General features: G+C 42.9%; 2 protein-coding genes across 3 annotated transcripts in view; one reads left to right on the forward strand and one right to left on the reverse strand.

Annotated features, from left to right (window-relative positions):
- The window catches only part of LOC137534172 (N-acyl-aromatic-L-amino acid amidohydrolase (carboxylate-forming)-like), a 94,781-nt gene extending 85,355 nt beyond the window's left edge, over positions 1-9,426 (reverse strand). The window contains exon 1 of one of the 2 annotated variants that reach the window (XM_068255561.1): positions 9,382-9,426. The gene's annotated coding sequence lies outside the window, so the exon portion shown is untranslated. The other variant, XM_068255563.1, reaches the window with a different exon arrangement.
- The window catches only part of LOC137536772 (oxysterol-binding protein 1-like), a 40,340-nt gene extending 13,940 nt beyond the window's left edge, over positions 1-26,400 (forward strand). Inside the window, exons 2-8 of the mRNA XM_068258979.1 lie at positions 5,459-5,667; positions 13,528-13,778; positions 15,315-15,507; positions 18,268-18,376; positions 22,290-22,341; positions 23,786-23,917; positions 26,131-26,400. Of these exons, the coding sequence (XP_068115080.1) occupies positions 5,459-5,667; positions 13,528-13,778; positions 15,315-15,507; positions 18,268-18,376; positions 22,290-22,341; positions 23,786-23,917; positions 26,131-26,400 (1,216 nt within the window). The remainder of the gene's footprint in view (positions 1-5,458; positions 5,668-13,527; positions 13,779-15,314; positions 15,508-18,267; positions 18,377-22,289; positions 22,342-23,785; positions 23,918-26,130) is intronic.
- The last annotated feature ends 231 nt before the right edge of the window (positions 26,401-26,631 follow it).

The raw sequence follows: 26,631 nt of genomic DNA on the forward strand, positions 1-26,631 counted from the left end.
ATTCCCTCCCGTGTCTATGCACTGGCTATTTCACTTTTCATGCTGAATTACCAGCAGAATTTGGAGGTATCAGTGCTTTAACAGCCTGCTGTTTATGATAGAATGTGGGCTGTTTTTTTTTTTCTCAGTTTAAGGTTGAGCCTCTATTTGGGGAACTGTTTATTACAGGGTTGGACATATTAACAGGGCTGTGGAATCAGTGGTTTCAATAAACTGAGGAGTCGTTGTTGAATGATTTTTGAACCAAATCCATAGCCTTTGTAAAAATTAGACTAAGGAGTTGGAGTCGGAGTCAGAGCAATTTTAGGTACTCCGAGTCAGTGGTTTTGTAAACTGAGGAGTCGGATGATTTTTGTGCCCACTCCCCAGCCCTGCATATTATTATACACTCACCTAAAGGATTATTAGGAACACCATACTAATATGGTGTTTGACCACCTTTCACCTTCAGAACTGCCTTAATTCTATGTGGATTCGAATGAGGAGGGAGATAAGCACTGGCAATTCTACGTGGCATTGATGCTGAAAGCATTCTTTAAAAATGTTGGCCCATATTGATAGGATAGCATCTTGCAGTTGATGGAGATTTGTGGGTTGCACATCCAGAGCACGAAGCTCCCGTTCCATTACATCCCAAAGATGCTCTATTGGGTTGAGATCTGGTGACTGTGGGGGCCATTTTAGTACAGTGAACTCATTGTCATGTTCATGAAAACAATTTGAAATTATTCAAGCTTTGTGACATGGTGCATTATCCTGCTGGAAGTAGCCATCAGAGGATGGGTACATGGTGGTCATGAAGGGATGGACATGGTCAGAAACAATGCTCAGGTAGCCTGTGGCATTTAAACGATGCCCAATTGGCACTAAGGGGCCTAAAGTGTGCCAAGAAAACATCCCCCACACCATTATACTACCACCACCAGCCTGCACAGTGGTAATAAGGCATGATGGATCCATGTTCTCATTCTGTTTACGCCAAATTCTGACTCTATCGAGACTCATCAGACCAGGCAACATTTTTTCAGTCTTCAACTGTCCAATTTTGGTGAGCTTGTGCAAATTGTAGCCTCTTTTTCCTATTTGTAGTGGAGAAGAGTGGTATCCGGTGGGGTCTTCTGCTGTTGTAGCCCATCCGCCTCAAGGTTGTGTGTGTTGTGACTTAACAAATGCTTTGCTGCATACCTCGGTTGTAACGAGTGGTTATTTCAGTCAACGTTGCTCTTCTTCTTTCGCCCACAGGACTGCCGCATACTGGTTGTTTTACCCTTTTCACACCATTCTTTGTAAACCCTAGAAATGGTTGTGTGTGAAAATCCCAGTAACTGAGCAGACTGTGAAATACTCAGACCGGCCCCCTCTTGCAGCAACAACCATGCCACGCTCAAAATTGCTTAAAGGGGAACTTCAGCCTAAACAAACATACTGTCATCAAGTTACATTAGTTATGTTAATTAGAATAGATAGGTAATATAATCTCTTACCCACCCGGTTTTAAAAGAACAGGCAAATGTTTGTGATTCATGGGGGCTGCCATCTTTGTCATGGGGGCAGCCATCTTTTTGGTTGAAAGCAGGTGACAAGGAGCAGGAGACACAGTTCCAACTGTCCTGTGTCCTGATTACCCCTCCCAGCTCCACACGCTAGGCTTCAAATGTCAAATTCAAAATGTAAAAAAAAAAATTTCACCAAAACAGCAGAACGAGAACAACAACATCAGAAATCCCATCATGCTTTGCACAGCATCAGGGGAAAAAAGCCCGGGCAGTTTTCTTCTGTGCAGCTAAAAATGAGGCTTGTTTAAGAGAAACAAAGTTCTGATGCTGTGAAACTGTTAAAGTAACACCAGGCCTTTTCAGTGCTGCTGAGTCGATTTTTAGTCCGGAGGTTCACTTTAAATCAACTTTCTTTCCCATTCTGACATTGTTTGGAGTTCAGGAGATTGTCTTGACCAGAAGCACACCCCTAAATGCATTGAAGCAACTGCCATGTAATTGGTTGATTAGATAATTGCATTAATGAGAATTTGAACAGGTGTTGCTAATAATCCTTTAGGTGAGTGTAGTAAATTGTTAGTTATCCATCACAGACAGGGATTGGCTGATGCCTGGTTAGTGTGCTTTTTGGTTGCTTGAGACTCCATGTTAAAAAAAACTACTCTATATTAATGTGAAAATACAGTAGTTTAAAGTATATTAGTGGGGAAAAAAAATAGATACTTATGGAGAGGGAAGGCTCTGGGTCCTATAGAGCCTTACCGTTCCTCTCACGGTCTGCTTGTTCCAGTCATGTCACCCCCTTCAATCTGCCGCCACAGGAGGCTTCGGAAGCCCGAGTGCTCCCGAAGACAGGCGACTCCATACTGTGTAGGTGTGGGTGTGCACTCGTGCTCGTCACTTATTCGCGGTATGGAACCACCTGTCTTCAGGAGCACTCTGGTTTCCAAAGCTTCCCATGGTGGCACAGAGCAGTATTCGACCTAGTGGTTGAATACTGCTAACGGGGGTGACTGTGCAGGGGTGAGGGGACCGAGAGAGGAATGGGAAGAGCCTTCTCTCTCCATAGGTGAGTATACTGTACAGCACTTCCACTGTACTGTATTAGAGTAGTACTGTACAGCCATTCTGTAAGTCCCTTAACAATTAACCCCTTAAAGTGGACATGAACTCTTGCACAGGACAGAAGGAAGACATAGAGAAATGCACCCTGTATGTATTTGGAGAGTTTAGCCTGTCTAATTCCCCCTCATTTATGTCTAATTATGTCTAATATTCGGCTGTGTCAGCTGACTACCAGAGAGCCAATTGCTTAACTAATAAAGTAACAATATGCTTGCTTCCATGAAAGCAGGAAGTAGACACTCTGCAGATTTATTATAGGAGTTGTATGAGCTGTAACAGAAATGTTTTTCTTTAAGTGTTATTATGCTGTTGCATATGTTTTTTAGAGCAGAGAGGAAATTCTGCGTTCAGTTCTTCTTTAAAAGCACCTCAGGAGAGTAGAAGCAGTGTGAAGAGCTGAGAAGCATTTCTGTGAGGTGCGGCCTAGCTGCGACTCAGAAGCCTGGGCCTAAATTAGTTGTGGGCAGCTGTGGGTGATGCATTAGGAACACAAATTTTGAAAACCTGCATAATGGAGCACTTTCCTGGCTAGTGAAGAGGTGGCAGAGCCTTAGGGCAATGTTCCCCAACCCTGTCCTCAGGGCCCACTAACAGTGCGTGTTTTGTGGAAATCCACAGAGGTAATTAACTTCCTTAGCTGTATGCCCGACACTGTGTTGGGCATACGGCCGGCTGTCCCCAGGACTCCTACGGATGATTTTAAGTGATCGCATTGTTGTAACAGCTTCAGCTAGCACTAGGCTCGCTAGCAGTGGTGGCCAGCATCCCCTGATTACTTTTGATCCCACTGGATCCAGCGACCGCGCAGCCTCCCTGCACATCTCCGGTCCTCTCTATGGGGAGGATCGGGTCTGCGCATGACGTTGCCGATGTCATGACGTCATGTTCGATCCTCCCCATAGAAAAAAGCGGAGCTGTCCAAGGAGGCTGCGGCAATCGCTGGTTTCAGGCTGGGTAATGTTTTTAGCGGCAATCGGGGGGGATCAAAAGTAATCTGAGGATGCCAGCCACCACTGCTAGCTTGCCTAGTGCTAGCTGAAGCTGTTACAACAATGCAATCACTTAAAATCATCCTGGGGGACTGTCGGCTGCAAACCCTCCGGCGTGCGTAACGCCCAGGAGGTTAAGACACAAAGGCCTCAATTCACTAAGATCATGCTGTAGATAAGGCAAGAGAAAACTTACCTCCACACACTGAGAGAGTTATTTTATCTCTTTATTCCTTAAGTTACCTCTTCTGTAGTTAATTTACCTCCTCTGTAGTTATTTTCACACACAGTTAATAAACAGCCTGTCTTTAACTCTGGAGTTATTTTAATGATTGAAGAGTTAACTTAAAGACAGTAGAGTTAACTTTAGGTTTGCCTGAGGTAAAATGTTTCCTAAATACGACATGCCTCATCACCATGGTGATAACTCTAGAAATGTTATTAAAGACAGGAGATAAGCTTAGTGAATTGAGGCCTAAGACACTAATTACCTCACCTGTGCATGTTTGTGGTTTTCTGCTAAACATGTACTGTTGGTGGGCCTTCAGGACAGGGTTGGGGAACTCTGCCTTAGGGGAGCCTTTGAAATCAGCCTTAGCCCCAGCAGAGCTCAACAGTTCCATCACGAGTCGCCTTTTGTGAAACCTGCCGGCAATTTGTGGTAGTTAGTTGAGACTGACAGTTAAGTTACGGATAATCAGGACTATATTGCATTTGTTTCAGGGGTTAATAAGCCAATCAAGAAGTCAATAGAAAAGTGTTAGTAGCCTGCTTTGTGGGCAACAATAAGAAAACAACCCAAAAGCTAGATTACAGCTGTAATATGTAAGCCCTGTCTATTTAGCGTATTGGATTTGTGGGTGATTGTGTGCGGCCGTTCCTGGAGCCCATGCAGAACGTGAAGCAATTGAGCTCCTTGCTGATGCAAAGCCTTGGCAGGCTGCACCTGTTGCTGTATGGCGTGACTAGCCCTTATCACCTAGGCGAGATCTCCTGCTGACACAGTGAAACACAGCAGTCATCAATACAGAAGACACTACAGCAGCTGATCTCACCTGGCATAGTTAACTCTTTACTAGCACTGTACCTGATATGATAGTTTGCTAATGAATATTACCTGTAATTATACAGTATCGGCAGTGTCCTACTTACAAACTATTCGAGATACGTTTCAGACATACAGAGTTGTCTCCATGTACAAAACATTCAGTAGTGTGTGTAACTGCTGTAAATCGTTTAAAACATTTTAAAAGCACACTGAAAACTGCCAAAAAACATATGTGCTATATCTCTAGATCCAACGTTATCCACAGGTAAATATACATAGTGAAATGTGAATAGATTAACACATGACTGAACTTACAAACAAATTGAACTTACAATCTCCCAGAGCAGGAGAGGGACCGTAAATATATGGTTAGCGCTAGTGGCGGCCAGGGTTGTAATCTGGGCTCCTTTTTTGAATGAACTCTGAGGCTCATAGTAGTTTCATAAAATGCATAGCAGTCAGATTCAGCAGGCCTTTCGCTCTACATATAACCACCTCTTGCAAAATGGATGTTTATGAACGCCCTATTTGTGCATATTTAGTGCTGTCCATTCTGCTGAAGTACATGCGTGCCGCGGGAGTCTACATATGTGCGCACGTTTATACCATTCAGCCTGTGGCATGAAGTAAGGAAGACAGCAGTCTATTATCAAACAATCTCTCAGTAGAAGGGCCATTTTTTTTTCTTCATTCCTTTAATAAATTTAAAAAATGTGGTTTTTTTTTGGGGGTTTTTTTTCGGTGGGATGTAAAACCATGTAAAAAGTGTTAAAAACACTTCTCTCACTGTCTTCCTACAGGTCAAAAGCTGAGATGCGTCATACATGCCGTGGCACAATCAACCTTGCCACAGCCAACATTTCAGTGGAGGACTCCTGTAACTTTGTGATCTCAAATGGGGGAGCCCAGACCTACCACCTGAAGGCGAGCTCTGAGGTAGAGCGTCAGAGGTGGATCACAGCCTTAGAACTGGCCAAGGCCCGGGCAGTGAAGATGCAGGCCGAATCAGGTGAGGGGAATTTCAAATAAATATATTTATTTTCATCTCCTATTCTTTTTGTTTGTGTGTCTAGTTTAACCATAAAATTGATCTGACACATAATACTGCTACTCCGTTAATTTTGGAATTTAATGTAAAAAAAAATAGTACCGGTAATAAAAATAATAGATCTATCCATCCGTATAAGCCGACCCCCCCCCCCCCCCCCAACTTTTACCTTAAATTAAAAAAAAAAAAAATACCCGAGTATAAGCAGGGGGTGGCAAAAACCACAACACCACTCACATCCATGGCCGGCCACAACTATATATTAGAAAAGCAGCATAAATTCTGCAGATTGCACTAATGACTGCAACACACAATTTGCTCACTCCCAGCTAAAGCACTTTCCTACCTTTATTTGGTCAGCAGGCGCCAGTCAGCCAATCGGGTGTACTGTCTGACCAAATAAAGGTAGGAAAGTGCTTTAGCTGGGAGTGAGCAAATTGTGTGTGTTGCAGTTAGCATTCAGTTCAGAGGCAGTGTGGGTGAGTTCCCTGGTTGTGAGAGGTCCAGGGCTTGCTCGCACTTCCCACTGGGTATCGCATGGTGGTTTGGGTCCCCCGGCCGTCGTGCGAACCAGTGTTTGTAATTTTAGATTGCAATAATAAGCCACAACATAGGCCTACAATGGAGATGGACGTGCAAAGAACTCCCGTTGCAAAGTTTAAGCTGGCATAAAGATAAAGCAAGGAATGCAGAGCCACATAGTCATGTATCTAAAACTTGCTATAGAAATGCAAGGATTCTAACCACTCAGTAGACACTGACCCTGTATGCCCTCAGCTGGGACCTCCCATGGAAAAAAAAAATAAAAAAAAAAAAAAATATATATATATATATATATATATATATATATATATATATATATATATATATATATATATATATATATATATATATATATATATATATATATATATATATATATATATATATATATATATATAATTTTTTTTTTTTTTTTTTTTTTTAATGGTTCAGATTATACTTAGTAACAGTACGCTGGAGCACAGGACATCCTAAATTCCAGTTTTCTGCACAGAGCAGGTAGTAAAATCCTGGCAACCCCAGATAGCTTTAGGATTACTGAGGGCAGACTTTCTTCTATTCACAACTATGGGATAATTCTATTGTAGCATTTTATATTGTGAGCCTAAAAATTTTTTATTTCTCAGTAAAATACAGTTGACATGATTAGGGGATCTTTTCTTCCTAAATTCTTCCCAACATGCAGCATTAAAAGATATATAACACATCCTCCCTACATCCGGGCAGTGGAGTGGGTATAAAGCCCAGAATTCAACAGTTACTTTTGACCCCGTGTGATCATTAGAAGAGGCCATTGCAAAATATGATTCTCATTCCAGAGTTAGTGAGTTCCAGAGTTAGCTAGTCTGGTGGAAACTAAAAAAAGACTCTTGTAAAGAATTGCTGTCGAAACTGGCGGTAGTCTATTTTCTTCGGTTCTCTACATATGGACAGTAGCACTTGAACTTGTCACAACAAACATAAATAAGTATTTGTATTTACAGGTAGTCTCTGGTTAAAGAGACACTGAAGCGAAAAAAAAATGATGATATTATGATTTGTATGTGTAGCACAGCTAAGAAATAAAACATTAAGATCAGATACATCAGTGTAATTGTTTCCAGTACAGGAAGAGTTGAGAAACTCCAGTTGTTATCTCTATGCAAAAAAGCTATTAAGCTCTCCGACTAAGTTAGTCATGGAGAGGGCTGTTATCTGACTTTTATTATCTCAACTGTTCCAGGACTATTTACTTTTCCTCTGCCAGAGGAGAGTTCATTACTTCACAGACTGCTCTGAAAGACTCATTTTGAATGCTGAGTGTTGTGTAATCTGCACATATTATAGAATAATGCAATGTTAGAAAAAACACTATATACCTGAAAATAAAAGTATGAGAATATTTTCTTTGCTGCTAATCTTCTAGTAATTATTCATAGTACACAACCAATTCATTATATCATATTTTTTTTTCCCGCTTCAGTGTCTCTTTAACGAACAAGATAGGGTCTGTAGGTTCATTCTTAACCTGAATCCGTTCTTAGTGTAGCAGAGATCAAAATGTCTAACTAATCGATACTTACCTGGGGCTTCTTCCAGTGCCATAAGCGCGTGAGTCCCTCTGTTGTGTTGATAGATAGTGCTCCGCTTTGTTACCACAGATATCAATATGCCCCCTTAGGGATTGCACTCACCCAGCCTGATTGACCACTGCAAGATTGGTCAAATGATCGTTCCATGTCTCCATCATCGGATCAGCAGGTCTGTAAGTCGGTGCCAAGTCTTCAAACGATGGTGCTGCCTCAGATGATGTTGCAAGTCAAACGGACCTCATGAGGAAACAAACCTCTCATAGCATAATTCCGTTAGGGTAAAATTATCTTTATTATAAAAGTTACTCACAAACACGTGGGTTTTGAACAGCGCCTAGAGTGTTAACGGGCCACGTGTAAGTCCCTCGCCATCCTCCCTCGGTCTGCCGTTCAGCCACGACCAGCCCCTGTAACAGGCTCAGTCGGGTCCAGTCTGGGTCTTCTGAGCATGCGTGGACCTACTGCACATGCGCAGTAGACACAGACTGACGTGGCTGAGCCAGTTACCGGGCTGATCGCGGCTGAACAGTAGACCACGGGAGGACAGCAAGAGACTCGCATGTGCTTATTGGGCTGGAGGAAGCCCCAAGTAAGTATCGATTCTTCAGATGTTTTAACCGCTGGTTTACATTAAACAGGAACAATGTGCCCTCTCTGTCCCCAGTATTCCCCTTTTATGTCACCTTTGTTCCCCTGTGACTCCAGTGTCACCTTCTGTGTCATCTATGACCCTCTGTGCTTCCTGTGACTCACTTGTGCCTCCTTATGCCCCCCTAATGCCTTTTGTCTTCCCCCCCCCCCCCCCATGCCCTTTATGTTTCCACCCCTTGCTCTTTATGCTGTGTGTATGTGCCTCATGTGCCTTATGTCCTCACACATGGCTATTCCCCCTCCCATGCCTTTTCTGCCCCCTCTGTGTGTTGTGTCCTGCTGTGCCTCTTATGCTCCCCTTGTGCCTCCTATGTCCCCCTGTATCTCGTGTCCCTTTGTGTGTGCCTCTTATGCCCCCATGCTTCCTGCTCTCCTCCAGCCCTGTACCTTTAGCAGAGTAGGTGCAGCAGAAGCCGCAGCATGTCTTTCCTGGTCGAACAAAATTGTTATTCCTTTTGCAGCTTTTACATTACATACAGACGATTTAAACCAGCATCCCTACTATATTTAATGTACTTCTAAACATCTAATCTGTTAGTAACTGTGATGAAATTATAGCAGTTAGAGGTGTCATTAAACGCCGTATGCTACCATCCCTTATTTAAGTTGTAAACAAAATTCAGGCAAGCATGAGGAAGCGTTACGGTGTAGCAATACAGAGAAATAGTTGCATGCACAGAAAATAGGGTCACAGTGTTCAGGTTAAATCAATTATAGAGCACAGGGAGCACTCGCAGAAGCATGGAGTGTGCATACAAAATGAAAGGACTTTATAGAATAGCATCAGCTGAAATAGTACCTACTTGAAAATACTTTTATCCTTTTTAAAGGTCAACCTAGTAATAAATGGATTAAATCCTCTGCACTTTTGGGAAGGTGGAAGAATTTGTAGCACAATAAGTCGATTTACCTTTCAGATCTGTTATCCGTATCCTGCTCAGTATCCCCTGTGATAATTGAATATTCTTGGGTTTTGAATGTCATAAGATATAAGGTGTCTCCTGACCTATTTGGCTGCTGTCCAACTGTGCAGGAAAACATGTATTCCTGGTTTGTGATCTCATAGATTGTAATACGGAGGCTTCTGTTAAAATAACCGTTAGTCACTAAAGAGAGGTTGTTATTCCTATCCACTTCAGGAAACGACCCAGGTCAGATTTTTTTTTTTTTACACACGCACAAATTTTTTTCTATTTTCATAGAAATTTTTACCAAGTGATTTCAAAGAGCTTTTACGGCGCTTTTGCTTTCCTGTACTTTCTACAGAATTGCAGTTGTTTCAGAAATGCTACATGCAGTGAATTTTACAAAATCTAATGACTCCAGTGTGAAATGGCCCATGAGGATACATTATCCAAGAGCTTTTCAAAATTCTATAGATTAGAAAATTGCTAAAAAGTGCTCTTGGTGTGAAATCTTCAGACCTCTCTGTATAAGTGAAACCATGTTAAAGCTGATCGGTCCTGATGCTCAAGGGCAACCTAAGGAAAAAAAAGCGCTTCAGAGAATTTTTGGGGGGGAGCGTTTCTTTTTCTGGAATGTGCTTCGGTGAGACTACAGTTATAAAGGCAGCTCAGCCAAGCAATTGTGCAGGTTGGTCAGCTGTAGCACAGACCAACATGGGCTGCTGTGCAAAGATTTTGGAAAGAGGTTTAAATGGTTCCAGACCTGAATGATTGAAATCTGCGCCCTATTTGGGGTAGCTTATTCCTGTCAGGACGTAGATCTCAGTCTCCTCTGCCGCGCTCTCGCTGTTCGCATCGCTGCACCCACTTGCTCTGCTTTCACGCTGGCAGCAGAACTACTGTATCTGTCATTTCATTGGTTTCTGACCCTGTGATTGCTGTGAGCCAATCACAGCAATCACAAAAACAAAATAGGGCAAGGACAGCTCTGGTCTTCAAGGGGCCAGAGCCGTCAGGTCTGAGGTTTTAAAAATGGTAAACAATTCAGATTGGGATCTCTGTTTCACTTTGGTCAACTTGGCACTCCCAATTCCATGTTTCAAAACCCTCTTAAAATCATTAGCTTTACCCCCTTTGATTTTCTCATTGTTAGTAAAGGTGAACAGAGGACTGTGCTATTGGTCACACGATGTTCATATTTGATACAGTTGTCCCAGAAAAAATTCCTGTGGAAAAGTAATTTACATGACCCAGAGATCTGTGCACAAAGTATAGTGCTGCCAGCAAAATGAGAGTTCCTATGGACAGAGCCATCGCCTGACCTTGTCCACCTCGTCTCTCTGCTCTCGACTGTAGAGATGGTGAGCAGAGCCAACACTGGGTTCCCAGGAAAAGACTAGCTGATGTCCCCTCTTAGCTCCACCCTGACTAGATTGTGTTAAGACGGCCATACACTGGTCGATGTGACCATCAGATAGATCCCTGTCAAGTCATTATCTGATCAGAGAGGGATCCAGAATGTTTGATTGTCTCAGCTAAGCTCATTGTTCTCTACTTTACCTCTGCTGCTGTATTGCTTCCCGCGCTGTCGTCTTCCCTCCACCCTCTGTAGCAACAGGGTATGTCTGTTGTGACGTCCCACCCTCCATATCACAGGGTATGTCCCCCTGTGAAGTCATGCTAGCACGTGTTTTTAATGGGTGGGCCATTTTACATGAAACAAAATGTCAGTTTCAACATTTTTAGAAGTTGGTATTGTACTATTTTCAAGTAATTATAGCAATTACATGATTTGAAAATCATCACATTTAATTTGTATGTTCATTTTATGCATCTACCCAACTTCTTTGGAAATGGGGTTGAAGTCTTAAGTGCCAGTATATTTCACAGCACTGCACATTAAATAAGGAAGTAAATTACAAGGTTGAAGTGAGCTGACACAGCAATGAAGTACCCTGCCCAAAAGAACTTGCAAACTAAGAGGAATTGAAATTGCATTTGTGTCAGAGTGACACCGTTACAATGAGCAAAACTACTGAAACAACTGTGTGTAGAAAAGAGAAGGTAGGCAGTTCCATGTCAGCTATACTACTGCTTAAAGCGGAATATAACCCAGCATTTCAACTTTGCTCTAAAACATTATTTACAGCATATTCGATGCAACCAGCATTTTTTTTTTACTAGACCAGCATTAGAAAGGTTACACACAGAGCTTTAAAGTTCCATGGAGAGAAATGCAGACGCATCCGAAGTTTAGATAGATACATTTAAGTAAACACAATGTAACAAGTGTGGAATGTGACACACAGTCTCTGGCTGTCCTCCAGCTCCTGCACAGTCAGAGAGAGTGTGTCACATTCCACACTTGTTACATTGTGTTTACTTAAATGTATCTATCTAAACTTCAGATCTGGTGAACAGATAATAGCATGTAATGCAAACTGACCATTGGTGGTTGCCAGTTCCTAAAAATGCAAATGAATTTTGGCAAATGTGAATCCTGTTTAACTGGCAGTATTTGGCCATTTCTAACAGTTCTTTTAGGGTCAGTCCACTTCTGGCTGATATTGCCAATTCAGGTTGATGAAGGCTAGCTGAATGACGCACTGACCTGTGAATATTTTTAGGGTCTCTGTTAGTGCAGTTTCCGCACCTGAGTTCTCCTCGCCACCCACTTTTTTTGATCGGTTTCAAAGTTTTTACTTTTCTTATGCTTTACATTCGAGATGCAGGGCATTTATCTGGAAGTGTTAGGACATGAAGTGGAGGCGGCATGGCATATTAAAGCACTTACTCTGTAACCTGTCATAAGTAAAGTCTCTGAAAAATGAATTGTTTAATTTGTCCACGAACCAGATTTTCTTAAAAAATGGGATCTTAACCTGAATTTCGAGTTATAAATGTGAGGTCATATCAACTACTCCCAAGAAACAGTGCCAAGGGGGTGTGGGCAGCTGGGAGCCTTTAGAACATTCCCAGTACATTTAATTTTAGTAAGTTGCAATTGCCGCCAATCATTACATGCAGTGTCCATCAACTTCTTAGTACTCGCACTGAATGCTGTCACCTAGAGAGTTTACACTATCTGCAATTCTACAGAAACCCAGCTGAACTGCAAGATCACTATTTGTTTATTATTACAGTAGAATCCCTGTATAGTAAGCTCCAAGGGACCAGGTTAAGTACTTTACCATACCAGAAGTTTACTATATCAGAATTGGTCATCCATTGTATATTTATACAGAGGCATTTGCTGGGACCTGAGAACTGATTTTACTATATCCAGAGGTTTACTAAAACGAGATTCTACTGTAGTAGTAGTATTATTATTATTATTATTATTATTATTTAGTATTTATATAGCGCTGACATCTTCCGCAGCGCTGAACAGATTATATATTGTCTTGTCACTTAACTGTCCCTGAGAGGGGCTCGCAATCTAATTCCTACCATAGTCATATGTGTATGTATGTATGCAAGTATCGTAGTCTAGGGCCTATTAAGGGGAAAGCCAATTAACTTATCTGTACTTGGGATAAAACTGGAGTGCCCAGAGGAAACCTACGTAGACACGGAGAAAATATAAACTTCGTGCAGATAGTGCTCTGGTTTGCCCTTCCCTGGCTTGGATTTGAACCGGGGACAGTGTTGTATACAATGCTCCCACAACCTGCGTACACAAATCACACGTGCACAACCAGCAGCAACATGATCCCGACTACCTTTCCCCAATAATCCCTCCCCCGCGCAGTTCACATGGGCCTGCGCACTGCGGCAGTACACACAAGCATGGATGCAGAAAACTTAGCCAGTTGCCTTTTGATCTTAGGCCTGGCTCCCCTACAATTAGCGCTACGGATAAAAACACATTTGGTGGAAATTACACCCAAGAAAACCACAGGGAGTAACCTTCTTTTTTCTTTTTTTTTGCCTTGCTAGTGGTGAATGAGAAGGGTTAGGCTCCTCCTCCTTTCCTCCTTAGGTCAGTCTGAAGTGCATTATAATGTAATTTCTAGAGTTGTTAGATGAAGTTTATAGCTAGTTGTCCTGTTCTTTCTTTGAATTTTATGCTTGATTATTGGTGAAGTCTCATGGATCTGTTTCCTCTTATCCATTTTTCCTAAACTTCGTACCTAATCTCTTTGTAACAGATGATTCGGGTGATGAGGATCCCAGCTCCCAGGCGGACAAGGCAGAGATTCACAGCACTCTGCGGGCACTGTCAGGCAAGGTGGAAGATCTGGGTACTTGCAATGATCTGATTGCAAAGCATGGCACCGCTCTGCAGCGCTCTCTAAGTGAGCTGGAGAGTCTGCGGCTCCCTCAAGACAGCTCAGACAAGATCAAACAAGTCAATGAGAGAGCCACACTCTTCCGGATCACCTCCAATGCTATGATTAATGTGAGTCCTAGAGAAATACTGGCGTCTGAGGGAATATGGAAGTCTGTTGTGCAACAAGTTAACGGCCTGCTGTTTTTTTACTTACACCAACAAATCTGTGACCTCAGTGGCCAGAGAGCTCCAGTCTGCTTGTTTATTTAAGAATTACTGGTAAATGTAAGTTTGTGTAAAATACTGATATTCGCTAGCATGGGAACAGAAATATACTAAAAAGTCAGCTACAGGTTATTTATATAAGCATTCAAGAGTTGCAGAGTGGTAGTTGTGGAAAGAGGCTCTTGAGAAAACCTGTAGACCTCACTGTGCGGAGGCAATTCTAGTGTATGATGGCAGAAGTTAGTTTGCAAACTGTAGGTTCGGTTGGTTACCTGGAAATTGGTGAAGAGAAGTAATATTGATGGGTAGTTTCTAATAACAAATTCTAGTGACTGGTCATTTCTAGTGACAAGCAGTTTCTGGTGACAGGCAGATGGTGATGGGCTGTTTTGTAGTGATGGGCTAGATAGCAATAGCCAATTTCTAGTGACAGGCTAATCGTGATCAATGGTTTCCAGCGACAGGTACAGTGGTGCTTGTGTAGCCTTTAAAAATTACAAATTTTTTTTATGAATGTCACCCAAGACCTCATCTGATTTTTATCAGTACTAAAAGTAAAAAAAAGAAAACCTAGTTAACCACTTCAGTACCAGCAGTCTCTGGTCCCTTGATCTGATCAGAGACCGCTGGTACAAAAAACGGGGCTCCCCAACGCTGCACTGACCAGTCACTCTTGCCGTTCGCGCCACTGACCTGGCGCTGACGCCAACTTGCACTGCCGTTACTATGACAGCAGAGCTCTGTGAGCCGGTCAGAAGCCAATTTCATTTGCTCCTGACCCTGTGATTACTGTGAGCTATTGTGATTTGTCCTTGAGTCCTGCAGCAAGACAGCAATCAGAAACTCACAATGCCTTCATTCAAACAATTGTTAAAGAAGAATAAAGTGAAAGTTCTGGAATGGCCAAGTCAAAGTCCTGACCTTAATCCAACAGAAATGTTTTGAAAAGGCCTAAAGCAATGATTAATGTGAGGAAATCCGTAAACATCCCAGGGCTTAAGTTGTTTTGTATTGAAAAATGGGCAGCCATGAACACAAATGTTTACTTGCGGTTATTACTGCAGAAGGGGGTCGTATAAGAGCTCTATGCATTTGCTTTTGCCACATGCAGTAATGTTATTAGATGCTTTTTTTTTTTTCCCAAAAAAAAATTGATTAAATATAATTTTTTGTTTTTATTTGTTTAACTAGGTTTTGTTCATATTCGTTTAGAACTAGTTTGAAAATCAGATTCATATAAATATGTAACTTTTTTTGAAGGTTCACAAACATCACTGTGGTTCCATCAGGCAAGCAGATTCTAATAAGAGCTTTCTAGTTACGGGCAGGTAGTGATATTTAGCATGTTGCACAATATTCTGCGTCCTAGACTGACGTTTAGGCATTTGGTTTCCTGATTGTTTGAATCTTGTTTCTACCCCCTTGTCTTTCCCTTCGTAGGCCTGCCGAGACTTCATGTCCCTTGCTGAGAGCCATAGTAAGCGGTGGCAGAGAGCTCTTCAGTATGAACGGGATCAGCGTCTGCGCTTGGAGGAAACGCTTGAGCAATTGGCAAAACAACACAACCACCTGGAACGGGTATTCCGCGGAGCCACTGTGCTGCCAGCCGAGACTCGGGCCGGGGTCCCTAAAGGTCAGTCGGTTCTGCTCAGCATGGGCGTGTGAGAACGTGGAATCAATACAGCTCAGTCTGTTGCTTGTCTGCTCAGGTGTGTGATCACATGGAGTCAATACTGCTTAGCCTTAGGTTTACAAGGAGTCATTCACACTTGTAATGTGTGCATGAACGCGTATTTGTGCACGCGCTTTCCAACGCACACCATAAATACTGAGTTAAAACATAGATGTCGGCAGCCACATTATAATACAACTCAACAAGAAAGTGCAGGCAACCGCAAAAATGTTCCCAGGGAAGGCACACTGTACTGTAATCCATAACATGCCAGTCTGTGGACTTTAATGTTACCACTATTTAGAGCACACGCACCATGCGGCACTACAGAACTGGCAGCACCATACATAGTGTGAAGAAGCCCCTTAGGCTCGATGTCTGAGAGCATAGGGTCAGAGTTTGTCGTGATATGTTAGAACATGCTGTCAGTACTCCTGCAGTTTGTCTGAACATGGAATCAATACAGCTGAGCCGGTAGCTTGTCCTTTCAGGTGTGAGAGTAAGTAGCCAGCATTGCTTATGCTTATCCTGTACTGTGCCTCGCCAGATGTGTGAAAACAGGGAAACGGTACTGTTTCTGCACATTTTGGTGCCCTAGGCGAAGCACCTTTTGCAACCCTCCCCCCCCCCCCCCCAATAACACACACACACACACACACACACACACACGCACCCACGCAAACAATCTTATATAAATGAAGAGTTTACATTTCAAAAATACCCACATGACAACCCTGTATTTAACTGTTGTGAGGGGTTTGTATCTACTTAATAAGATAAAAAATATATTGTCCTAGAAATGCAGAGGAATTGTATCAATCAATATAGGCGATCTAAAATAATTAGGTCCGGTTCACATTAGCATTTGCCAACGGAACTGGCCGTTCGGTTCCGTGGTCCGTTCCACTGAGCGGACCAAAAAATGCTGTAGGACCCAATTTTCCAGACTATTTTGCTTTGCGGAACAGAAACAGAAGGTTTTGCTGCATTGAAAACGGACGTTTTACAACACACTGGCTGTAAAACGGACCGTTTTCACCGGATCAAGATGGCCGGATCTGTATGTCCGGGTCCGTAAAACACGCTAATGTGAACTGGGCCTAATTGTTTTAATTAGCACTTTAACACCACTTGCTATATCATTGTTATGCTAATCAACAATTACCATGTTGGTGTTAAAGGAATACTGTAGGGGGTCGGGGGAAAATGAGCTGAACTTACCCGGGGCTTCTAATGGTCCCCCGCAGACATCCTGTGCCCGCGCAGCCACTCCCCAATGCTCCGGCCCCGCCTCCGGTTCACTTCTGGAATTTCAGACTTTAAAGTCTGAAAACCACCGCGCCTGGGTTGCTGTGTCCTCGATGCCGCTGATGTCACCAGGAGCGTACTGCGCAGGCACGGTATGGTCTGCGACTGCGCAGTGCGCTCCTGGTGACATCAGCGGGATTGAGGACATGTCAACGCAGGCGCAGTAGTTTTCAGACTTTAAAGTCTGAAATTCCAGAAGTCAACCAGAGGCGGGGCCAGAGCATTGGGGAGTGGCTGCGCGGGCACAGGATGTCTGCGGGGGACCATTAGAAGCCCCGGGTAAGTTCAGCTCATTTTCCCGCGACCCCCCTACAGTATCCCTTTAAAGTGTAACTGTCGGGCATAAAATAAAATAAATTATTTTATTTTAATCTGGTAAGCAAGTAATAAGGATGCTAACCAGGCAATCCAAAAGTGAAAACTTATCACTCTTACTTTTCTTCTCCATAAAACATTATTCCCCAGTTTCCCTGGCTCTTATTTGGTACATCTGCTGCACAAAGGAAGTTGCAGGGCATGCTGGGTTTTCTTTTTTTTTTTTTTTTTTTCTTTACTTTCCCCTCAGACGTAAATAATACAGCCTGGTTGGCTGAAGCCTCTTTCCCACCCTTTTTCCCCTCCCACACTTCTATTTCTCTCTGATTATCCAATATTTCTCATGCTGACAAAATGCACTTTCTACTGCAGAGCTGGTTGGGAGTGTCTGAAGACTGGGAGGAGGGTGGGCAATGATCCACAGATGGAGTAAGGGAGGAAATGATGTCAGGATTGGCTTCAAGATAGCCAAAGTCAGAATGGAAAATCCTCTGAAGGATTTTTTTTTAAATATAGAACAATCACTAAAATCAAAATGTGGACAGTGCAATACATAGGTTATGTAAGTAGAGCAAGTATTTATTTACTTATGTGTTTTTTCTGAGATAGCATGGCTGACATCTCCTCTTTAAGATTTCTATTCATCACTTTCTCAATGGAACCAGCAGTTGTGTATGAGTTCTGTAAAACTCTGCACTAAGAATAGCTCTGTGGTGCCAACTGCTTTTGGTGTCATCCCAGGCATCTGCCTGGTTTGCCTATACTTAAAAATGGCCTTACAGTTGCTTAGCCTGTGATTTGTTTTCATGGGTGTCTGGGAGCATTATTTTGTTTTGTCCAGATGTGAGAGTATGATTTTTAATGCTGCTTAGAGCCCCTGTACATTGAACTGTCAGATGTGTAAGTGCATGGAGTCAGTATTGCTCCGCCTGTAGTTTGCTTTGTCAGACATGAGAGAATGTACAGTAGGTACTGCTGAGCTGCTGTGTGGGGAGATGAAGTATTTCTTACTGGACAGTTGTTTGAAAACCCTGAATTTAATTCCTCATATTGTGTTGTGTGAGTAAGTGGGGTTGATGATTGTTTTTATACTTGTAGACCCCTGCGGGCCAGGGAAGGGAGACCTCAGTGATGAAGATGATGAGAATGAGTTCTTTGATGCCCCAGAAATAATTAGCAGTCCTTCCCTTGATGGTCTTGGACACAAGTAAGTTGGGGAGATGGGCAATCCAAAAATGACATCTTTTTAGTTTTTGTTTGTCGTTTTATACTTGCATATAAACTGACCCGTGTATAAGCCAACGTACACACTGATCCCTAAGAAAACAGGAAAAAGCGATTGAGTCTCATATAAGCCCCTCCCCAGTATAGCCCCCTCCACAGAAGCCAGATGTGCCCTCAGTACAAGTCAGCTCCACATGCCAGGGAACAGAGGTATTCTTGAACAGCGCACTCTGCACAACATGTTGCGGGGATGGGGGCACGGAAACGGCAGGGAGGCAGCTGGTAAGAGCAGGATTACTAGTGCATGATCCTTACACTCCTCTGCCAGTAACAAAACCTGCTCCACTGACTCGCATATAAGCTGAGGGGGTTAAGTTTTCAGCACATTTTGGTGCTGAAAACTTAGGCTTATACGTGAGTATATACAGTAATCCCATCCTTTGAATAGTTTGCTGACTTGACAGTTCTCACCAGATCAGGTCCAAGTATTGCAGGGGGTTAGCAAGCTGTGTTACATAGATATTGTATATAGCTATTGTGCTTTCTGTCACCATGTCATAGAATGGAATCTCTTCCTTGCACGAAAAGTTGGGAGTAGTGAGTATATACAGAAAAGGTGACCAAGACATTCCCACAGACAGGCATTCTCCTTTACTGTTTTTTTTTTAAATGGATTATTGAAAAATTATGAATGAACATTTCTGAATCAGAATTAATTTATTTTTGCCAAGTACGCCAATTGGCGTACCCAGAATTATTAAGTAAGCATATACAACATGTGGCAGACATATAGGAAAGCCAGCATAGGCATGAGGGGAACGCTTCGATATACAGCATGGGAAGCTTGTAGCTTATTGCAAAGAGAACAGCCGAGTCCTCTGAGAGCAGATGGGGAGAGGGGCAGAGCTTCAAAAGTGAGTTCAGAGGTTAGGAGATTGCTGTTTGGGCATGGTACAGTCCCAAAGCGGCATATGGTGTAGGATTGTCGCTATTTAACTACTTTACATGCATTTTTTGGAAAGCACAACAGCGTTCTACCCAGAATTTTTTTCCAGCTGGGTGGCATGAAAAAGTAGCCGGGTGGGGCATGACCGGGGAATGCACGGCTGGCAGTTCTCTGCTTACAGCATAGGAGGAGGATGAGGAGGCAAGCCGATAACAGCCAGGAGCTCATCAAATTTAGCCGGGTGTAGCACCCGGCTTAAAGGGAACCTAAACTGAGAGAGATATGGATGTTTCCGTTTAAACAATACCAGTTGCCTGGCAGTCCTGCTGATCTCATTTGCTGCAGTAGTGGCCGAATCCCACACCTGCAACAAGCGTGCAGCTAATCCAGTCTGACTTCAGTCAGAGCACCTGATCTGCATGCTTGTTGAGGGGCTGTGGCTAAAAGTATTAGAGACACAGGATCAGCAGGAGAGTCAGGCAACTGGTGTTATTTTAAAAGGAAAAATCCATATCCTTCTCAGTTTTTAGGTTCCCTTTAAAGAGCCTGGGGAGAACACTGGCACAATTCTATTTTTACACTGGGTACTGTCGAAAACGTAACCCTGATAGTAAAATGTGCCTTGGAAAGTCCTGTTGCCATGGTTTGAAGCAAACTTGATGTTTTTTTTTTTTTTGCAGCATTAGAAAGTTAACGTAGCTGTAGTGTGAATTAAACATATTTTTAAATTGTTTGTGTAATTAAAATGTATTTAGATAGGGTTCTGATCAATAATTCAGATAATTAATGGGTAACCTGGTATTAATAAATAAGCATGTAACTACGGTTTGCAGAAAGTGCTTCCTACTAACTAACTAACCCAGGGGTGTGCAAACTTTTCATTTGCGGGCCACATTCCTCCCTGCAGAGTTGCGTGCAGTGCATAATGACCGGTTACTCACCCAAGTGCAGTTTCCAGCCACAGCGGCCATGCTGGCACATCCTGATGGCAGGTCACATGATGCTGCTGTGGTTATGGAGATCGCCGCTGGAAGCTGCAATTGGGTGACTTAAACCAGTTGCTACGCACCACTCATAATTCTGCAGGGAGGATAAGATGCCGGCCCTCTATTTGTGGGCTGTATTCAAAACCTCGGGCTATAGTTTGCCCAGCTCTGGACTAGCCCATACTCTCTATGGACTCATTTACACAATACGCATTGCCTTGTGCATTTCGACAATGTATATAGTTTGCAATACACAAGAACATCTTAAGTGCATAGACTGCACAATCTGACGTTCTCACTATTGCACTGCTCAGCAGTACGTTGCGATAACCCACTGCTGCCAGGACCTTTGCCCAAAAACCAGCGCTGCCCAATTAACTGTAGTGAATGAGATCAGCAGCACAACAGACAGCAATGCAGTGCGTCTGTTGCATTGTGAATGCACGGCCCTCCGTAATGTTGATAATGTTAACAAAGATTTAAGGTGGCCATACACTGGTCGATTTGCCATCAGATCGACCAACAGATAGATCCCTCTCTGATCGAATCTGATCAGAGAGGGATCGTGTGGCTGCCTTTACTGCAAACAGATTGTGATTCAATTTCAGCATGAAACTGATCACAATCTTTGGAGCTGCCGCCCCCCACCCGCATACATTACCTGACCCGGCCGGCGCGAGTCCCCCGGTTCTGTTGTCTTCTTCTCCGCACTCGGCTCCAGGGCTGCAGCTTCATTTTACTTCCTGTCCGGGGAATTTTAAACCGTAGAGGGCGCTCTACTGTTTAAACTTCCTGCCGGGACGGGAAGAAGTGAAGCCTGCCGGACTCGGAGCCCAGCGGAGAAGGAGCAGTGGTGACAGCGGGGACACGCGCTGGCGGAACAGGGAATGTATTGCGTCGGTCGTCGGGCATTCGAACGCCGCTATCGACGCACTCCCGACCCGCCGGCGTTCGAGCGAAATCTTCCACACGGACAGGAACGACGAGAATCGACGGGAACGATCAATTTCTGTCGGAAATCGATCGTTCGGTCAACGTTTGCGCAACGATTTCACAGCAGATTCGATCACAGTGATCGAATCTGCTGTATATCGGCGGGGAAATCGTTAGGTGTATAGGCCCCTTTACTCTGCATGTGCTGAAGTGACTGAACAAGTAGGATAAGTAGAAAAGGACAATGGACAAATTTGGAAAGTAGAGGGAACATTTTATAAGCACAGTTTTTAAGCAGGATACATTTTAGAAGCTTTTTTTTTTTTTTTTTTTTTGTACTAGTTTACTGTCATGGGCACAGAGTTCATCTTAGAGGCCAGTCATTAAAGATCTTCCATTTTTTGTTCATGTTCAGAAGAAGGTAGCAGGAGGTATAAGCCTGGATTCTGGCTTTTATCTCCTGTTACGTTCTGAACATAAACAAGATAGACGATCTTGCAGTGACTGGTCTCTAAAGGTGCCCATACATGGTACAATTTTTCATCTTTTTCGATTAGATAATTTAGTTTGATTATTCCATTAGATCGAATATATAACGTTTTTTTTCCAACATGTCCAATTGGATTTTTATTGAAAAAACTAAATCGCTTGTTTTTCTTGATCAAAAAAAGATTCTTTTCGATTTGATCGTTTTGGTAAAAAAAAAAAAACGGGAAAATCGCAGAATTTTGATGCACTCATCATTTCTGTTGGTCTTCCCCGACAATGTTCTGTATTTATGTGTTTTGTATTGTTCTCTTTATACACAATAAAAAAGTTTTATTACAAAAAATACCGGAAAAATCAAGCTTTTTTTAATTGTACTGTGTATGGGTACCACAAGATGAACAACCGGCTGGTGACTAATTGTGCCATCAAGTATCCATTCAAATGTGAGAGTCAAAATTCGTATTGTTACCATTTTTAAAGTAGTATTTCATGTCTGTGAATTTGGAAAATAAATTAAGTTGATGATTTTATTTGCCCTGCAGGAGATCTGGTAGCAACATCAGTGCGGCAAGTTGTGACATCATGGAGGATCAGGTGAATGTTGCATAGTTATATAGTTAGTTGGGTTGAAAAAGACATCCATCGAATTTAACCAGCAAATATGGTACAGCACTAGCCTGCATTTTTACATATCTCACTTGATCTGGAGGAAGGCTTAGAACCCTTACGTGATTGATTTAACTTCATATTCTCTCCCCTAGTTTTCCACACAGCATAGCTCTGCCACTGTCGTTTTTTAGGACAGCAAGATTGCCAGAATTGGCTTAGACTACTGAAACTAAAAGATCAGCGCAATCGCGCTAGCAGTTATGGCATCTTTGAAATAGAGAGAAACTTAGAAGCCTCCATATTTTTTTTTTTAAATGTCCAGATGAGATGAGACCAATATACAATTGTAACAGGATTTTTTACCTTTTATTGCATTGCAAAGTGTAGCATTACAGACTGAAAAGTTTTTTGCCTTTTCATTCTTTGATAAATCCATTCTAAGTTTATGGACTTGAAAATGCAGATAAATCTGCCTCTCCACCCTTGTTGCTAGGTGAATTAAATTTGTTTTCCCATTATTAATTTAGATTGACTCCTTGTTTTCTTTAAGTATCCCAAGCTAAGTCCCATACCTTACATAACTAAATAAGGGTTAGGAAGGGGAGGAGTCAGATACTTTGCTCGGGAGGGGGAATCCTGTGGATTCTCCAGAGGCTTCCCCTGTCTTGCTCCACCAAGCCATTCAGCCACAAGGACCCCTGAAGTGTGGCCGCACTGGGCCTGCACAGTAGCAAGAACATGCTCAGGCTTTGGCGGAAAAGACTGCGCCTGATCCAGTCTGTGCTACTGTGCATGCGCAAGCCGTCGACAAGTGGTTGTTTGGAGGGGACACTGGAGGAGCGGAACCAGGGAAGCCTCCATCATTCAGAGGCTTTCCTCTATTGAGGTAAGTGCCCACATTTGGGCACTTTTTCCCTCCTATAGGTTTCCTCTAATTTAAGAGGTTTTGAGAACATTTTCTAATAGTATGGTGGTCTTTTCAAATAAGAAGGGACATATTTTGGAAATGTTACATAGGTGAAACGTGGCATTATCTAGAGGTTTTTTTGGATAGCAGGAGTGAAGGAGAGGTTTGAACTGAAGTCAAAACTGAAACCGGAGGACAGCATTTTTGTTGTGTTGGGAAGAACTGACCTTTTTATTTATACTAACTTTTGCCATTTTTATCCACTTTGGGCTATCACATAACTAGAAGCTGGTTACATTTCCACAACAAATACACACTCTGCAGCAAGTCATATCTTCCTAGTGATATCAAATGCTCACAGCAAATATTTGGTTTGATTGGACGGGTGGGGTGTGTGCTGATGTGTGGCGGATAGAACTATGCAATAAATAGAGAATTCAAATAATTCTGTAATATTTGGGTGATTTGTAAATTAAAAAAAAAAAGTAAATTATTTTAATAGCATTTGTTCCTTGCCTGCAGACACGGCCTCCTTCAGAGGATGCAAGAAAGGAGAGACGCTCAAGAATTCCACATAAACCCAACTACAGCCTTAACTTATGGAGTGTCATGAAGAATTGCATTGGGAAGGAATTAAGCAAAATACCAATGCCTGTAAGTTGTAATTTGTGGTAAATAAAATATGGCATGTATACAAGTTTGTATTATTGATTCATAAAGTGGCAAAACTGTATCTGTAGCTTTGGTGAAAAAAAATGCTACTCAAGGAGAACTCCTCGCTACACTTAGTATGTTAAAAATGAAATGGCACAAGCAAGACACGCCGCCTTTGCCCTGGACATATGCATGTGAACAAGCGCCACACCTGCGCGGAACGGCTGTTGCTGCATCCTCTCACCCCCTGGTCACCCTCCCTCATCCGTCCCATTCAAGATCCTGAATAAGGTCAGATCTATTCACCTTGTCATTGCAATGTAATGGATTCGTATGGTGTTACCATATGTCTGCCAAGGAAATAAATGCAATATTAGAAGCGGTGCACGGACTGCCTTGCTTGTGCTATTTGAAATAGTGTGTTCCCTACATTAGTCTGAATGCACGCTCCTTTTGCATACTCTGAGCAAAGCAAAGTGGAACAGGACGGAGTGATCACTTAAAGGTGCAGCTGACCTAATCACCCCTTAACCACCGAGTGCCAGGCACAAAACTTCTCTTTGTGTGCTAGAATGTTAAAAATGAATACCCTGCTGAGAACATGTTTAAATTGGTGCCATTCATTTGGGCACTGTCAGATGGCCATTGTGTACACAGTATTGGTGCCAAGTGGTTTATAAGCTTTGAGGCACTAGGGTTCATTTCATTTGGATGCAGTAATTTGGCTATTACAGACTTTCTGATCCTGATCAGTGCATGGCAGGGATTGATGTGGCTTTATTGGATAGGGCTTGGACTGGTACCACAGAGTACCCAAGTAGCTCATGGTGACTCAAAACCACTAAGAAGGTATAGGGGCTAAAAGAGACCAAAAAGACAGAAAAGCACACTATTTCTTCTGGAAATGAGCCTGTCTTTAGGGGCATAAAGAGATGATTTGCATATTCAGTAGCGGTGCATTGTGGGAAACCACAGTTGCTCACTTATATCTGAATTATCTCCTATGTTTTAAGTTGGAAAATTATACTCTGTATTGCTTTATAATAGGAGGGCTTTTTGGTCTCTTTTAGCCCCTAAAGGTGGCCATACACTGGTCGATTTGCCATCAGATCGACCAACAGATAGAACCCTCTCTGATGGAATCTGATCAGAGAGGGATCGTATGGCTGCCTTTACTGCAAACAGATTGTGAATCTATTTCAGCATGAAATCGATTCACCATCTGTGAAGCTGCCGCTGCCTCCCGGGCCCCGCATACATTACCTGATCCGGCGGGCGCGAGTCCCCCGGTCTCCGCTGTTTTCTTCTCCGGGCTCCAGCTTCACTTTACTTCCTGTCTGGGGAAGTTTAAACAGAGGGCGCCGGATGAGGTAATGTATTGCCGATAGCGTCGGTTGTCGGGCATTCGACGCACTTCCGACCCGCCGGCAATCGAGCAAAATCTTCTGCACGGACAGGAACGGCGGGAACGATCAATTTCAGATTATCGATCTTTTGGTCAGCGTTTGCGCAACGATTTCACAGCCGATTCAATCAGTGATCGAATTGGCTGTATATTGGCGGGAAAATTGGTAAGTGTATGGGCCCTTTTATTCCTTCCCAGTGGTTCTGGGTTACTATGAGCTATTTGCGTATTCTGTGGTTAGGGAATAGAGTAGGAAAAGGTTTGTTTTATTGGTTTAGGAGGGATATTTTGTCTGGAAAGGGTTAACATTAAAAGGGGTAAATAAAAAATTAGGAAGGTGAATTTCTTTATGGAGATAAGTTACACATGACTGGATGACAAGGAACATGGGCAGTGGCCCCCGATGCAAGATTTACAATGGGGCCCCCCAAGCACTCTACACATAACAATTAATACGTTGCACCAAAACCTGCCAATGGCAACTACAGTGTCAGAGGTGCAAGAAGGGGATGGGGAGCAGCTTGTTAATGATTACCACTATTCAAAGTATCTGTAGAAGTGATTATTATGAGCACAGGACCAATAGAGAGCTAATACTGTAGTTGAGAGAGGGCCCCTCTGCCCCAAGGGCCCCGATGCGGTCGCAACCTCTGCAACCCCTATTGCTACGCCCCCGAACATGGGAAGCTGTAGCTTGTGCAGAAGAGCACTCTTTGTACACACAACATTTTCTGACATGCATGTGAGAGTGTGCATGTGCCCATACTGCACTGAGGGTTTAACAGTTCTATATTTCTATTTTTGCTAGGTAAACTTCAATGAGCCACTCTCAATGCTTCAGCGTCTGACTGAAGACCTGGAATACTACCACCTGCTGGATCGGGGGGCTCAGTGTGAGAGTGCACTTGAGCAGTTGTGTCTAGTGGCTGCTTTCACTGTCTCTTCATACTCCACCACAGTCTTCCGCACCAGCAAACCCTTCAACCCGCTTCTAGGAGAGACCTTTGAACTCGACCGGATGGAAGACTGTGGCTATCGCTCGCTGTGTGAGCAGGTCTGGAATATCATTTTTGCATAAATTATCTCAGTACTTGTTTCCCATAGCTATGCTGTCTTCACCTGTAGACCAAGCTTATATTAATGACTCATTTCACGCTAATGTCTGAGCAGTTGAGACACATGCTGGCATCTTTTGTCTGGGAGAGTCTAGTGCTGAGATGCCTACACCAGTTTTCATCTCCATTCATTTGACACAGCCAAATTATGGTATAACCCTCCACTAACTGGCTCTTTACAGTGCATGCTTTCA

Source organism: Hyperolius riggenbachi, chromosome 10, assembly GCF_040937935.1.
Source record: "Hyperolius riggenbachi isolate aHypRig1 chromosome 10, aHypRig1.pri, whole genome shotgun sequence".
Classification (NCBI taxonomy): domain Eukaryota; kingdom Metazoa; phylum Chordata; class Amphibia; order Anura; family Hyperoliidae; genus Hyperolius; species Hyperolius riggenbachi.